Raw genomic sequence first — 17,311 nt, 5'->3', positions numbered from 1 at the left:
AATTATGTATTTATTCTTACATGTTTAAACTTCAGTCACATTCCAAATATTTTCCATTTGATGTAATACACCTACCCAAACTTTTTTCCACTGCTCAAAACAGTTTTTGAACTAATCGATTTTGATACCTTTTAGTGCTTCTGCCATTGTTGTTTGTTTGTTTCACCTCTTCCACATCAGCAAAATGTTTCCCTTTGAGGACTTTTTCATCCAGAGAAACAAACAAAAAAAAAGTTGCTCAGGGTGAGATTGGATGAGTAGGGGAGGGGCATGGGTGTCTTGCCGTTTTTGGTAAAAAAAAAAAAAAAAAAATGCTGTACACTCAGCACAGTGTGTGCAGGTGTGCTTGTAAATCATCCATTGTGAAGTGGGCAAACACGTTGAAAGAGTCTTCCAAAAAATTCACTGACGCCGAACACAGCCTCTCACAACAACACCAGCTGATACACGATACAGATGGGTTCCTAGAACACTCACCTAGTAGGGGGGAAGCGTGTACTACCAGTGGCCTGCCCTGTAGAAGACTGGCTACAAAGATGTGAGAGATTTTGTCAGACTCTTTCTGAAGTCTTTCCCCTAATCTAAGGTTGTGATTCTAGAGAGAGAGGAAGGTAGAGTTGGGGGTGGGGGTGGGGAGAAGGAAGGAAAAGAAATAAAGAAAAAGAGGAAACAAGGCCCATTTGGTAGTGCCCTACCCTTACTGGGAGCATGCTGCTGTCTGTTGACACTGTTTCCTATCCTCACTGCTAATAAAACAATGAATGTAATAATACCTTCTAGTGTTTTTCTGTGACTAATATAGCGTTTCTTACTCTTTTGGAACCTGAAGGTAGTAAGTAAATCTGTGCAGAGTAGAGCATCAGAGAAGGGGACATTTGAAAAAGTAGGTTAATAAGCTTGAAAAGACATTATGTGATGGAACATATTGAAGCCCAACTTTGAAATCGATTTATAATAGAAAGCAAAGGTTAACTGTCTGAGGGATAGGTTTTAAAACATGTGAAGAGGAAAATCCTGTGGAAATCTGTGGGGTATTTTGGAGAGGGCATTAAATGCATTCTGATGTGAGTAGTTGAGAGCCTCATTTCAGGAGTACTGTAGAAATGGATAAACTCTACTGTGGAAAAAGATTTCCTTTGTACTGAGAGACTATCTGCAAATGAAAGATGAAAGGAAAAGAACAATAGAAAATTAAGAACTCCAGGGCAGAGTGCCTGAAGGACTGAGAAGACTTACCTAGCCACTGATAGCCACGGGGAAGCCAGGGAGAAGCAAGATTTTAGGAAGGGAGGAAGTGAGAACAGCTTCAACATTGTTTCCAGTTACACAAGTTATATAAAAATATAATGGAAAGTGTGGAAAAATCAGAGAAAATAGTACATACCTTGCGCCTACAATATAATACCTGGAAACAATAACTACTTTCATTTTTTAATATCCCGCAGGTCATTTTAATGTAGTTCTTTGTTTTTGTACTTATATTCACATATAGTTTGTATCCTGTTATTTTCACTTGCCATTGAATTATACATAATGTGATATGTATTTTCATGGTGCTAAATGACCTTCATAAATACCATTTTAATGGATGTATACTAGTTTATCAAAATGATCCATTGTAATTAACATAATAATATCCTAGCTGTTGGTAATTTGGTGTGTATATGTGTGTGAAGTTTATCTTTCTGTGGCTTTTTAAAAACAATATTCTGAATCATTTCTGAATGACTGATTCCTAGAAGTAGAATTCCCATATCTGAAAGGATTAGCATGTTTCATTGAGATACCTTACTAGATTGTTTTTGAGATTCATTACTAAATTGCTTTCCAAATGCGTGGTACCAATATGTTCTGCCACCAGCAGAGTAAAACCTTTACGTCTTGAATGTTCGTGGAATATTTAAATGAAAGTACCATATGGACAGATGGCAGTGAGAGAAATCAGGGATGGAAAGATAGATTTAGGGCTTCAAAAAAATGAAACAATATTATGAGTAGGTAATTTCTCTGAGGGGAAAATGAAGAATAGTATAGGGGGAAAACTTTAAATTATCTTTTAATTTTCTCATTTTTCAGATAAAAAGTGAGGTGCACAGAATTTAGTGCTGGTCAAGGTCATACAGATCATTAATGTCAGGATCTGGACTAAAGCCTGGTCTCTCAACCCCTCCCCCACTGCCTTTCACTGTATGCTGAGGTGCTGGGACTAGATTTGGGAATGGGCTGTAGTTAATGAGTTGGGTGTACCAGGGGCCAGAAAGGAGAAGAGAAGTGATAGAGGAAACCCAGGTAGATGGGTTGTTATAGAAATTAGATACATAAAAGGATCCAGAAGAAAGTTGGTGCCCCTATGTGTCTGCTGCAGCAAAGAAGAAAACAAAGAACAAAAATAAACTCTTAGATTCAAAGCCAGGGTGGTCTCTGGCTTGCTGCTCTCTTCTGATTCTCCATTAGCATTCAGAACTGGCTGTACTCCAGCTTCACAGATAGGATTATAAACACTTACAGACCCACCATCCTTTTTAAGTGGCTTACGCTTGCCATGAATTATATAGCTTACAATACGCTAGCAGTAAAGGAAATAAAGTTAACATTGTTTATGACTCTGAACCACTGCAAATTATGGCAAGCCCGATTGAAAAACTCATTTAATTAATTTGATAACACTTAAAATATTTTCCTTCTATGTATTTTGGGATAGGACTTCACCTAACACAAGAATGAAAATTGGAACAGTAAAATATAAGTTAGAAGTATAGGTCAAGAGAATAAGAGGTTTAAGGGCAATTTCTGTCTTCTAAAAATGCCCCCTTTGGGGTAGATTTAGCCGTGTGTAGCATTGCTTGTGTGGCCAAGTGAACTTGTACTGAACCCTACTTTAAGTATTCATTGATTTAATTATTCAGCGCACATTTATTGAGCATCTAGCTACCACCAAGCATTAGAGATTGTTGCAGTAGCGAGGTATGTGCCTTTTCCTCCTGTAACTCAGAGTCTAGAAAGTAAGTCCACCCCCTAAACAAAGAATTGCGTTACTGGCCTCCTCCCAAATGTCTAACACAATTGTAACAAATGGGCAAAGGGAAAGTACCGGTGCAAATGCTAAAAGGAGCTAACCTAATGTGGGAAGTGGTACATAGGGAGTGAGGACAGTGACCAAATAGTGACATTTAATATGATACCTGAAGAATTTATAGATTATAACTAGGTAAAAATGAATAGGACAAGCTTCCTGGTCAGAGGGAATAGACCATGTGGGGGCAGAGGACAATAGAATGTCTTCCTCTAATAGAAAGAGAGCCATGTGCCTAGAACTGCAAAGAATGAAGATTAAATGGCATAAGAAGAAAGCTGCTCATTAAATGTGCGTATTCTCTCTTTTTCGGGTCTCCTGACAGTGTTACACCCTGTGGTTGTTTACACTTGTTATACTTTCTTTCTAGCTTTTTTTTTTAATAATTCTTGGCATTTCCTCTTTAAAGTGTTTCTCTCACTGAAATTGTCGCAGGGTAGTGTTGATCACAGTCTGCTAGGTGATGAGAAAATTCAGATTCAGAAATATCTAAGATTTCCGTGGTATGGAGAGTTGCCAACGTAACTGATTCATTTCAGTTTTATGTGAAAGAGAATTAGACATGAAATAGTGACAGCATGTTTCTCATAAATGTCCATGTTGGTGACTGATGAGTGGGAAAACTATAAAGACAAGAAAGCAAAGCAGAGGGTGAGAAAGCAGACATCTGCCGTATGTTTTGAACTGCTGTCTTAAGTTTCTCTGAGAAGTCATTGACACCAGTTTAAACATCTCCATTGGTCCTAAATGTCCCAGGTTTAAAATAGTAAATAAAGTAACTTATTAGTCGTAATAAAGTAATGGGTTTTCTGAAAGAGGAAGTATCTCTTGTGTAATCTTTACCATGATTAATTTTGTAGGCCTATTTCAGTCTTCTTTTGAAGAAGTCAGATGTCTGTCTAAGATTTCAGCAATGTGTGATAAGGGTATAGCAATATTGCAACAAGTACTTCCCATTTGTCCCTGGCTGGTTTGGCTCAGTGGATTGAGCGTCGGCCTGCGAGCTAAGTGTCGCTGGTTCGATCTTCCAGTCAGGGTACATCAGAGAAGGAATACTCTGACTCCAAAAAACCTCCGCTGCCTTGCGGCATACCTCTTCAGGGGAAAGGCTAAGGGAGTAAACCCCGACAGAAAATCCGGAGCCGGAGTCCCTAAGGCGGTTTGACGTTGTAGTCAACACCAGCAACTCCTGCGGCGCACCTGAACCCAAGCTGTATCGACTCCGTCTTTCCCTTGGACCCTTCAGCTGCGAAGAGAGGGGGGGTCTGCTGCATGGGCAACAGCAGACCCTCCATATCACCCTGCCCAGGCTCTGTAGCTTCAGCGTCATCGCAAGATGTCGATTCAACACGGGAGGAGACAGATACCGTGTCACTCCCGAGTCGGACTGCACAGCCATTCTCGGTGGTGCAGATAGACTCTTAAGAAGCTACACCATCGTCTCTCGAGACGGACGGCTGCCGCCGACGACTAATAAGTAATTTGCCTTCTTCATTCTCGTTCTCTCATGAGTGCAAAGTAGTTTTTTTAGAGGATACATGATGTACCCACAATTATGAAAAGACTATTAAAATATTCTTCCCATTTCCAAGTAAATGTCTGTGTGAGGCCAGGTTATCTTCGTATTTTCAACTAAAAAAATATAAAAGCAGGTTGAGCATAAAAGTAGATATGAGAATTCAACTGTCTTCTGTTAACCCAAGCATTAAAAAGATTTTCAAAAAGTATAAAATAATGTCCCTATTCTGACTAATTTTTCTTTGCTTTGGAGACTATAACTATTTTTCACATAAATATGTTATATTTGAGTTTATAATATTTAAATAAATAATAAATACTTTAAAACATTTCTCAACTTTAGTTCTATTGTGGTAAATACTTATAGCTGACATAAACAAAGCTCCTTTGGGGTCCTCAGTAATTTTTAGAGTGCAAAAGGGTCCTGAAACCAAGAAGTTTGAGGATTGCTACATTACACCCATGTCTGTTTGTCCTCCTGGTTGTTGTGACCTGAACTATGAAAAATGTTTCCTAAACATATCAGTCTGTCCAAGAGAATGATTACAGTCAGGGTTCCTTTTTCAGAAGATCTACTGTTCACTTCCCCTCCCTTAAGGTAAAAAGCATAACATGTTGGGTAATTCCAGCATGTAAAAAAGTGGAGCTGCTGAGTGTGTTTTCTCTCTCCCCAAAGGCCCATTTTATTTCCACCCTGCTGAAAATGCTTTTGAGCCTTGGAGAGGAGCCCACAGCTGCATGCTGCCCATGTTAACCACTGGCCTTGCGGGCCGATCTCATGCTGAGGCAGCAGTTGGTTGGGGACTCTGATGTATACAGCAGACCGTATTTTTGTCAGAACCATTCTCTGGGTCCCCAACATTTTTAATTAAAGTTGTTCTACAAATAGCTTATGTTCATTTCCCCTGGATCTTACAAATCAGTAGAGACTAAGAATAGTCAAGCTTAGGTCAGGATAGCTAAACAGAAAAAGTAAGTGAAAGTGAGGGCATGAAATTGAACTTCAGGGATTTACTACTACTACTTTTTAAGATAAATGCATTGTCCTTCTAGAGGAGGTAGAATTTATTTTAAATAAGCACCTAGGAGGTATTTTTCCTCTGCAGTATTTTTCTTCTTTCCTTTTTTTAATAAATGGAATTCATCATTCCTTGAAAATATACAGTCATTGAAAGGAAAAGAAAGACAGATATTGAAGGCATTTTTCATAGATCCAGAGTCTTGAGTCTGCCCTTGGGGTTTGCCAAGAATACAGAGATGTGATTATTTGCTTCTGACATGCGTGGTCTTTTAAATCCCGTTATTTCTTTGGACTTTGAAAATTTAATTTCTAATGGAAATCCAGCACATAAAGCCAACATAAGAGAAGTTTCACATGAAAAAGGTGATCTTCTTGCCTATTTTAGAGAAGCAAGAAAGTGGGGGGAGGGTAAAATTACATCAGAAAAAATAGTAATTGCACTTGACTTCAGCAAGTTAGAATCCGAAGACATGAATTTTATTTCTCTTGGGCAAAACAGCTTTCCACTCTCCCACAGGTTAGTTAGAAGGCTGTTTTTAAGATCTCCAGTAGCCACAGATTTTTTTCGAACACATCTTGATGTCACACTGCTGCTAGAGTAGATAGCAGCCAGCATCCCTGGGCATTTGGATCATGACAGGTCTGCAGCATCTCTCCAACCCCGAGTCTGCGTGTCACTTCTTGTTGCCTCCCAAGTACCTTGTGCTTCTTCACAACATACATTTGCAATATCTTCTTGTCTGAATCCCATTTAATTGTCTGTCTCAAGATGGTGAGACTATATACTTGACACACAGATGGTGCTCATGAATAACTTGTTGAGGGGATGGATGGCGAGATAGCCAAAAATGTATTTGTTTCTTTTGGTGCTAGAGACACCCTTATTTATTTCCAGAAACTGCTTATATTCAGAGATTACCAATTCCCTGGATGTCTACGGATAATCTACTTTCTTCTCTGTCCCCTTGCAGCTCTGAGATCCTGGGCAAGTCTGTTAAGCACTTTGTAGCCAAGTTTCTCTATTTGTTAAAAATGGTAGTTAATTAGTATCCACTAATGTTCTTTCCAACTCTAATAGTCCTTTATTTCCTGTGCTACAAATCTCATCTGTTGCATTTTTAATAACAAAATTTTTTTATATTACTATGACTATGTTAATGTATTTAAAACTGCCTTGTGAAATAGAAAATTTGATCTCATAAAGATAAAGATTTGGCATCAGTGTCAAACACGTTGTTCAGGTGGTAACTGGAAACTCAAGATTTTCAGGAACTGATTCTCAAGGTTGAAATTAGCCAAGATAATCTTTCTCTGGTTGCCTCTAAGATGTTATTTATTCATCTTTGGGTCAAAAAGTGATTAAGAATAATTAAAAGTAAAAACATTCAAAAGTTAGTTGATGATTTCTCATATAGAGTTACCTGAAGAGTTTTGATGGGAGAGGAATTCAAAACTGTTGGCTGAAATGCCCTTGGACCAGGGTCATGATGCCTTTTGTGGTCGCAGTAGCAATCTAGGCCGCCTTAGTTCAGAGCATCTGCACTTACCTCTTTAATACACTGCTCACATTGGGCTGTGTTTGTAAATTCATTTGTCTTTGAGCTTAAATACAGGTATTTTGTTTCATTCATCTCTGTGTCATTGACATCTGTCTCTCAGTGGTTTAAGCAGTAATATTAACACTAGTAGTATTCCTGGTAGTAATAGTAAGGAAAATGGGGAACATGGCAAAGTGCTGACTATATACCAAGCATTATTCTAAGTGCTTCACACGTTTTAATCTGCTTAATCCTTACAACAACCCTATGAGAGGTGCTTGTTATCCCGATTTTACAACGGGGCACATGGAGGGCAAGTAAGGTCACACAGACAGCAAATGGTGAGGCTGGGATTCCAATCTGTAAGAGAACCCCTGGGCTGCTCCAACTGAAGCAGAACCCACAAGCTGTTTTGCTAGGGGTCCGATTGCCCGCCGCCAGAATTATAACTCTCAATACCAGAGTTTAGTGAAAAGAAAAAGAATTGTTTATTTAATAGTTATATAGATTTAGGTTATTTGCGGATTTCTGCCGTTAAGTCTTATTTTCTTTAAAACACCCCCAAACACACAGTTCTGCCTCCTCTTACCAAACCAGGCTAGTTTTAGAAAAGTTAGAGATACCGTTTCCCTACTTCCTAGACACAGTTCAGCTTTACCGGTAGCTGCCAATCATTCAATTTTGATTGGGGAGGCCTTGTCTGTCTTATGATGCCCGCCAGCTTTTAATCCAGAACCGTGTGGATTCCCAGCCTCCTTGTAAACTGCATGGAGTTCTCCCTTCTCAAAGCCGCATGGTGTCCCCCTCTCAAAACTACATGGTGTACCTTCCTTTTCAAAGCTGCATGGTGTCCCCTTCTCAAAACCACATGGCGTACTCAGCTAAAATGTCTGCCGCTTATTTTTAAATCCCTGACTGCGTCCTGTGACGCAGTGGGCATGGTACCCAGTTCTGACCATTCACAGAACCTCACTCAGGCTCTGTGAGCTCTTTCAGTACCATCCTCTGGTCCAAGACCCCTCCCATCTTCTTGAGGTCTTGGAAGCATCAAATCTATTTGCATAACAAAGACAGTAGCCACTAGCTCCAGGCATGCAAAGGCATCCTGAAAGCTGCTTCCTTTTCCCCATCCCCCGGCCTGCAGGCTCTGGGGACCCCCGGACACCCCCCGTTCTGTAACAAATCCATATCACTGAACACTGGCAGCCCAGTTCTTACTGTGTCATACTTTCTACAGCCATTGCAATGAACATTTGCTGAATGAATGGATGAGTCAATAAATATCAAATGCTACTCTCTAATTATTAATTTGATTGGAGTCTTACATAATTTGTGTTTTACCTCTATCCATTTAACATACACTTGCTAGTCCTTTAGTAGATGATACCTTTGCCAAGTTTTTTTCTCTTCAGTAGATTTAAAGGAGAGAGATTTTCATTCATTTTTAACTTTTTGAGTTTGACAATTTATTGAGTTTGGCAATTAGAAAAAAAAACATATTTTTAGAAAGATAGATCTCCATTTTTGCTGGATCATGGATGTATAATTCAAATAAGTGAAATTTACCAGATTGAACCACACTTTGTTCCCAAAACGGTGCTTGAATATGTGGATTAAAAGAGATTGCCTCAGTCATTCTGCAGAGGGTAAAGTGTCTTTACCTTTTCAGGTCCAATCTGTGTTAGGCTTCTTGGCTTATTGTTGAGCACACTCAATACAATTTATTCACTCGCTTAAGGTATCGTGTCTGAGAAGACTGATGTTGTACCTTCCCTTGTCATTTATCTGGTTGAACACTTAGTACTAGTAACTCGTGATAAAATTATGGAAAATGTTCATGCTTCGAGTGTAGTAAAGGAAAAGTTGCGATGTGCTTGATGCCAAATCATTTCTTTTCACTTAACCATCACAGCATTACTAGGAAATGATAAACTTGTTCACTTGTGAGTAATTGTTAGAGCCTGGGTAACTTATTCATTAATTAGCTGTTACCTTCTATATCATAAAGTATGTGACATAACAGTCTGAGATAGCAGTAAAGAAAAATGTACTTAAGAGCTAATTAAAGCATGTTAAAGTGAATCTCTAAAAGAGTAGACCAGGGCAATTAGAAAATTATCCATTGGAGATGTGGTGATTGATTTGGACCTTGCCACAGAGGCAGGAGTTGGAGGTGTGCCTCTGAGAGGATGTATCTTCCTGTTGGATGGGACAGGTCAGAGATGGAAAGCACAGGGTCAATAAAGGAAGTGGCAAATAGTATGGTGGGCTATAGAAGCATTTCAATAAAGAAAGGATTTGGCAGGGCCTCCTAGAATCTGCATCAGCCTCTCTTCCGCCTCTCCCCAAAACCTCCCCAAATAAACTATATACTGTAGGTAAAAGAGTGCTCGCTATGCAAACGCACCCAGGCCTCCCTGTTTTCTGGTCAGATTGCCACCTAGGAAGTACTCCTATATGTATTGATAAATCATCCATTTTCATCCAGAGAGTTACTGAGTGAAGGGTATCCCATTTAAATAACCATTTTGAGGTTCTTTCCAACTACAGAGCAAATCCTTCCAGATATTACTTCTTGGTAAACACCAGCTATTTGCCCTAAATGAACTAAGCACAGATATGAATTGTAGGTATGTGTGCAGTTAGCATTGACTTTGATTCAGACAGAGTACTTAGTGTGTGGTCTCGGTGCCTTCTGCAGCGTAGATGCTCAGGAAATTATTTTCTGCTGTTCTCACATCCATTATTCAGTTTCTTAAGATGTTGTTGAACTTTCTCATTTATTTTTGTTTATTCTCTTCTAAAGGAGAGATTTAAGGAAGCTGAGGAAATATACCAGGTTGGAATAAAGAACTGTCCAGATAACTCAGACCTACACAACAACTATGGTGTTTTCTTAGTTGATACTGGTAAGTAAAATTAGTGAGAACCTGTTCTGTTGAGATTAGATAATATTCTCTCTCGAGCAAAATGGCAACCACCCAAATAATGACTCAGAAGTAAAATTTCCTGGGCTTGGCAAGACACACCATTGACGGTCACATGGTACCATTGGGCTGTTACTTCTCTAAATCTTAAGGCTCAGTTCAGTAAAATACGCCCAGTGCTTGTCATTGTAACTCTAGGGGAAACTCCTCAAGCGACAGGAAGTAGTCTTGGTGATTTAATGAATCTTCTTTGAGTATCATTTATACAAACTTATAAATCTATGATAATGAAATGTTCCTCTATGATGATGCAAAACTTGCTCTGAATGTAGTTACTGGCAGATGGTAAATACTTTTATGTAACTAATTTTAAAAAAGCCTTTAGAATTGTTTTTATTGTTACATATATGATATATGTTTTAGAAACTATTATTGTAACTGATAGAGTAGTCATGTATGACAATGCTTTATAAAATACTCCACCCTGTTTGATGAAAAACTTTACAGGAGCCCTGGCTACTGTGGCTCAGTTGATTGAGCGTCAGCCTGCAAGCCAAGTGTCACAGGTTCAATTCCCAGTCAGGGCACATGACTAGGTTGCACGTCAGGTCCCCAGTTGGGGGCGCGAGTGAGGGGCAACCACACAGTGATGTTTCTCTCCATCTCTTTCTCCTTTCCCCTCTCTCTAAAAATAAAATAAACAAACAAATAAATAAATTATTTTAAAAAAGAAAAGAAAAACTTTACACAGCAGGGATTCTGTTTTCTTTTTTTATTGTTATTGTTAATATATTACGGTTGTCCCAATTTTTCCCCCTTTGCCCTCCTCCTTTATGGTTTGTGCCCCATGTGCTGTTAGTATGATATGAACACTTATACAGAACAAAAAGATATTTGAATTTAATGCAAAATGCACTACTTTGTTTTCACTGACTATTACATTCTCTGCCCTACAGTAAAATTTAATTTTAATTAATTTGTTGTTTTGAGGATATCGGAAGTATCACAATTTACATTGCGATAACACATTTCTCTTATTTTTTCATGTAAAATTGTTTTGTAGTGCCACCTCCTGGTTCATTTGCAGCATAATAATAAATCCCATCACACAGATGTAAACACTGGAAGAGACCTCCTGTTGGCATGGTCTAGCCCTCTTCCTTCTACTCCAACAACAAAAAAATTCCATCCCAATAAATATCACTGTTAACACTATATATCCCTACCACTCCCTTTGTATTTGTGTTTTTATACTGGGGAAATTCTCCCCATTATCAGTAGTCTGGCACCTCTTCTTAGACTTGCATTCAAAAAAGGTGCACTTCAGAAGATGTCTGTGCAGGTAATAAACATCCCATTCCATTTAAAACATTAAACTCTTCTATAGCCCAGTCACTTAGTTATAATTTCACTAGGAAGATTCTTTGTAGAACCTTACAGACTTGAGAGATTTGATTCTAGTTCTAGCCTTTACCCTCACTTGCCCTGGGATCTTTGTCAAGTCTCTAATGTCTTTGCATTTTAGTGTCTGTATCTGTAAGTAATAATTTTATTTATTCTAAAGTATCTCTTCACTCTCAAAAGGCAGCTAAATAGTATCAAAAAATACTTGCAAAGATGATCTGAGATCACTTTAAGTGTTGTAAAATATACAATGTATTGGACAAATGTAGGGTGGCATTATTTTTTTAAATAAATACCTTTTAAACAAAAATATATAATTAAATAAAATTTATTTAAAGCAGTGTCTCAGTTACGATGTTGCAGTATAATAATTGAGACAGACCCTTAAAAATTGCTTGAGGGCAGTTTTCTTTCTATAATAGCCCCTTTTTTATTTATTTTTTGTATAATTAGTAGCAATATATCTTTATAAATAACAACCACCGATAATCTCAAAACATCATATTAGCTAGGGCAATGGCCAGAATACACCTTGACTAAAATTATATATAATAAAAAGAATAGTGAGATGGTTCAAAGTTAGGCAGTGACAAGGAGAAGAAGCCAAAATGCAAGCTGATTTACAAACTGAATGATTGATGGTATGACTAAGAAAAATGATGTACCTCAGAAAATTAAAGAGCTCATGTATTTTATAATTAAGGCATGTTCTGCTTTTACCAACACACCTCTGGTTATAGGCTCTTCAGAGAAGGCTGTGGCCCATTACCAGCAGGCCATCAAACTTAGCCCAAGTCATCACGTGGCCATGGTGAACCTGGGCAGACTCTACAGGTCTCTGGGAGAGAACGGCGCGGCTGAGGAGTGGTACAAACGGTAAAGTTCCTTTCCTTCCTTTCTAAGATGCCCAGAGACCTCTGCAATTACCAATCAATTTTTTAAATTTTTTAAAATTTACTTTTTTAAGTATAGTTGACATGTTATAGTAGTTTCAGGTGTGCAACATAGTGACTCTATATTTATTTACCTGACAATGTGATCACCGTGATCCATCACTGTACTAAGTCATTACGATGTTACTCTATCATCAGATTTGTAATTGGAACAGACTTACTCTCAGCATACTAGCTAGTTTTGCCAATGCAGGCAATATGGATTCTCGTTGCCAAAGAGAACAATACAGCACTGTAAATGGTACCCAGTTAATGACTTTCTGGCCTGCTGGTTAAAACATGGAGCTAAACCAAGGTTGGAATTTAATCCCCACTGTTTTCTGAAGCTATGGACCAAACCCAAAGCACAAATAGCAGTTTCAAAAGTGGATATAAATGAAGTGCTGTGCATACAACAAAACGAGTCCGTCACCATTCCTGGAAAAGATCCTGGAGGCTGTTTCCATACCAGTCTGTCACTAGAGATACTTTTATAGTCAAGAGTATGGCACCATGATCTTGTTTTTTTAAACATAATTTTTGATATAAAAACAAAGGCCATATTGGAGCTAAGTCTCAAACCTAAACAGTTATTCCTAAATCTAAGTTTTGCCCTTTGGAAATGCACCTATTAAAAGAAAAGTGTTAATTCACCTTTCTTAAAACTCAGGGCCCTGAAGGTGGCACGCAACACCGAGATATTATCTCCTTTGGGAGCGCTGTATTACAACACTGGCCGCTACCAAGAGGCTTTGCAGATTTACCGGGAAGCTGCAGCCCTTCAGCCTTCTCACAAGGAGCTCCGCCTGGCCCTGGTGAGTAGACGGACTAAAGAAAATGAAGCCGGAGCGTGCGCAGAGCATGCAGCTGAAGGGGCTGTGGGCAGAGGGCCTCAGAACTGGGACCGGAAGTGCTATAACGCATCCATTCTATGAATGTTTGTGTACCCAATGTTAGCGCCATCTACAAAAGACATGGACACTAAAAATACTTTTAAGATTTTGTTTGGAAAATTTTCAAACTTACAAAAATCTACAAGAATATTGAATAACTCCCATATACTCTTTCATACAGATTGATCAGTTTTCAGCATTTTGGTGTATTTATCACCCTCTCATGTGTGTTTCTGTGTATGGATATATATACACAGAAACATTTAGGCATATATTGTGTGCATATACATATTATTAATAAATGTTATTTTTCTTGAGCCATGTGAAAATTATAGGTCTCATTCCTTTTATTTCTAAATACTTCAGCATATATAGTTCTTAAGAATAAGGACATTCTCTAACATAATCACAGTGTGGATTTCAAATTCAGGAAAATTAATAACAACAATATTTTTTATTTCAATTTTGGGTCAATACTTCTTTTCCTTAGATTTGCAGTACATAACATTTGTCTTGTTACGAACACAGGAATTCCTTCCTCTTGTGACATATTCAATATTTAGCGAATTTTTCTTAAAAAAAGGCACAAGTCATTTCATTCGATATCTTTAATGTCTCCACCATTCACACAGAAATGCATGCACACACTAAATAAAGAAATGGGCAGCAACAATTAAAGCCTGCGTGCTGTGGGGATTCATCCCTCTCTATGAGAAACAAATAGATGCTGAGCAGTTTTGTCTGGGGTGTTTCCTAAATGCTTCTTTATAAGGATGTGGTTTTGCAGGCTCAGGTGTTGGCCGTGATGGGGCAGACAAAAGAAGCTGAGAAGATGACCAATCGAATTGTGTCAGAAGAGACCGGATGCCTTGAGTGCTATCGCCTGTTGTCAGCAATCTACAGCAAGCAGGAGCACCACGACAAGGTAGAGAGGACACTGGCATTTTTTTGATTCATGGGTAGGAAATAGGTAGCCCTGTAAAATGGCTCCAGGCTGCACAGTAACAAGCTGAGCAGTCTTGCATATCATCAGTTGGTATATGCTGTCTACGGGTGCTTTTCACAGATACTCCTTTAACTTCTAAGTTACCCCCTAAATACAATATGTGCTTGGCTCATTCTTGATCTAAAGATTTCATGTGGCATTATCTCAGTTTGTTTTCAACTAACTCTAGAGAGAAAAAGACTAACATCTGTATGCTTGCTTTATCCTTTTACATGTTCTTCAAATATATTTTTATAGAATCCTTACAACAACCCTGTAAGGCAGGCCATTAACCCTGTGTTGCAACTGTTATTGTTTCCCTCCATTTTCAAAGTTACATAACCAGTAAATTTATGAACTAATTCAACAAAATATTTATTGAATGCCTACTATATGCCAGACACTGTAGTAGGCACCAGGAATAAAGTGGTATGACAAAAAAAAATATTTTTGCTCTTGTCCTCACAGAGTTTACAGTAGACAGGACTTTACAGAGATAGAGATTAAACAAGTAATCATAAAACCAATGTGGAATTACCACTGTGCTCAGTGATGTCATGAAGAGTGACATGGTGCCTAACAAGGATATCATCAGGAGACCTGAGTGGTCTAGGAGGTCAGGTTCCCCACAAAGTGATGTGAAGATGAGGGCTGAGTGATGAGTAGAAATTGTTAGGCTAAAGCGGGACAGCAAAGAGTCAGAAAAGCATATGCTGAGGTCCTCTGGTGACAACGAGTAGCCTCTCTGAGGGATCAGCATGAAGGAGCAGGGTTCATGTCACATTGCAACCTGCAAAGGTTTGGGGGACTAGACCCCAAGGCTTAGTACTAAGACAAAAGTTCTGTTCCCTGTTTGGGGAGAAGTCTTGGGGTTTTAAGCAGAAGAGCGGCACCATCAGATGTGTGCTTTGAAGGGATCGCTGGCTGTAGGGGCTGGAGCCGTGCGTGCTGGGGGCAGAGTGAGCATCGGGCACCCATGCAAAGGCTGTGGGAGTGGTCCAGAGGTCATGCAGTCAGGGCGAAACGTCCAATGCCAGATTTTGTTTTCTTTCAACTGGATCACAAAACCTCCCTGGAAAGCGATTGAGGGACATTTCATTGTCACTAATATAAATGGGAAAGCTGGAGTCTAAGAAAATTATTTTGTCAGAGCTACATTATTTCTCAATGAGAACATCAGAGAGAACGAAGGTTGTCACTCACCACACTAGCTAGTTCATAAAAACAAAAACTATACATTTTTTAATTTAAGTTAGTTTTTCTTTATCTAATCTACATTTATTCTGTCTTAATTTCCAATTTATGCAGGCTCTTGATGCTATAGACAAGGCTCTCCAGCTAAAACCAAAGGACCCGAAAGTCGTTTCTGAACTATTTTTCACAAAAGGAAACCAACTAAGAGAGCAGAACCTTCTGAATAAAGCTTTTGAGGTACAGACACCTAATAAAATTGTTATTAAATTAATGAATTAAAATTAATGTTCCCTCAATATTTAATTGAGCATATACAGTAAATTCTAATATCATTGGCATATTTGTAAATTTTATGATCAATCAGCATGGCATTATAAGTTTAGTTTTTATAATTGAGCTCCTGGCTTTTGACTACTCAGAGTTCTCCCATATCTCTTCATTATCTCCTTTAACTTCATATTTGAAGCATTCTATATTTTGCCTCCAAACCGACTTTTCTCCCTCTGCCCTCCGCCACCTCATTCTTTTCCTCTCTATATTTGTCTTCGATAACCATCTCTTCCAGCTGGACTAGCACTTGAAGAACTTCAGGCATTTCCACACGTCCTTGTAACACCCTCCCCTCCCCTCACAGATGCCCTCTCGTGCACCAACACACAGCCCGTGTCCTTCTCCCTCAGGAAGCCTTCTGGACTGTCCTTTCTCCCCATTACCTTCATTCCTCTGAACTCTTAAAACACTGTCTTTACCAGTCATTTGAAAGTGTCATATATTACCTTGTACAATCAGGTCCTTTCTTGCCCCCCTCCCCTGCCCCTGTGCGTACGATGTACATGCATTTTGGCTCCCTGATTAGACTGGACTTTTCCTTGTACAAAGGGCCTGCTTCCTGTCTAAAGTATAATATGTCATATCTTATAGGTATTCTATATGTGCAGCTTTGGAATCCAGTTGATACACAATCTGAAATCAAAAAGATGTTACAAGTATAAGTAGAAATGTTACAAACACCGTATGTTTTCCTTGTACCTGGTAAAGCCACAAGCTGGAATTAATGCAGTAAGAAAATAAAATACACTACATATATCATGGGAAAGTAAACTTTCAAATGATATAACTTTTTAAAAATAGATAGTGAGTGGCTTTTAAAATGTAATTGGAAAATGCATGTGAAGTTAATTGGAAAAACTAATTTGAATGTGAACCCTTCAAACAGAAATGGTGGCATAGTTGAGGCAGAAATTGTGCATTTTTCTCTTCCTTGTGAACATTTTAAATTCTTAAGTTATTTATAACTAACATGGCAATTTAATGATTATTTAATTAATAATAATTATGACTATTTATATGGAGTCACTATCTGTATCTTACATATTGTACTAGAAACATAAGTATTTTCTAGATACTTGACCAGTGGATCAAATCATATCATAAAAAAGTTGAATTTCTGAAGAGTAGGAATAGGGCCATTAGCTAGTAATAACAACTAAATGTGTTAGTGCTTTTATGTGTGATTCGCACATATTAAGTGATTTAATCTTCACCACAATCATATAAGAAAGGCATGGTCATTGCTGCTGTTTACAGTTGAAAAAACTGAGAATCAGAGGCCATATAACTTGCTCAGGGTCACACAGAGGATAAGAAATGGAGCCAAGAATTGGATCTACATCCCATCTACACTACAAGGCTGACAAAAATTAAGACATACTCTTTCAGTTTATTTTAACAGCTTTTTAAGAGCATACAGTTTCTTAATATCTGCTCTTTCTTCTAAAACTAAAACAGAGGAGGGATGGACAGATTGTCATTACTTACAGATCTGA

The 17,311-nt window shown here is 38.4% G+C and overlaps 1 protein-coding gene across 1 annotated transcript in view; it reads left to right on the top strand.

The window, feature by feature from the left end:
• Window positions 1-17,311, top strand: part of TMTC1 (transmembrane O-mannosyltransferase targeting cadherins 1) — a 236,827-nt gene that overhangs the window by 214,609 nt on the left and 4,907 nt on the right. Inside the window, exons 14-18 of the mRNA XM_090272969.1 lie at window positions 9,957-10,059; window positions 12,222-12,357; window positions 13,084-13,228; window positions 14,094-14,231; window positions 15,600-15,722. Of these exons, the coding sequence (XP_090129095.1) occupies window positions 9,957-10,059; window positions 12,222-12,357; window positions 13,084-13,228; window positions 14,094-14,231; window positions 15,600-15,722 (645 nt within the window). The remainder of the gene's footprint in view (window positions 1-9,956; window positions 10,060-12,221; window positions 12,358-13,083; window positions 13,229-14,093; window positions 14,232-15,599; window positions 15,723-17,311) is intronic.

The sequence above is a fragment of the Furipterus horrens genome, unplaced genomic scaffold, assembly GCF_987537825.1.
Source record: "Furipterus horrens unplaced genomic scaffold, mFurHor1.1.pri manual_scaffold_4, whole genome shotgun sequence".
NCBI classification, from domain to species: Eukaryota; Metazoa; Chordata; class Mammalia; order Chiroptera; family Furipteridae; genus Furipterus; species Furipterus horrens.
Note: the sequence above shows the minus strand (reverse complement) of the source record. Positions and strands in the feature narration are given on the sequence as shown.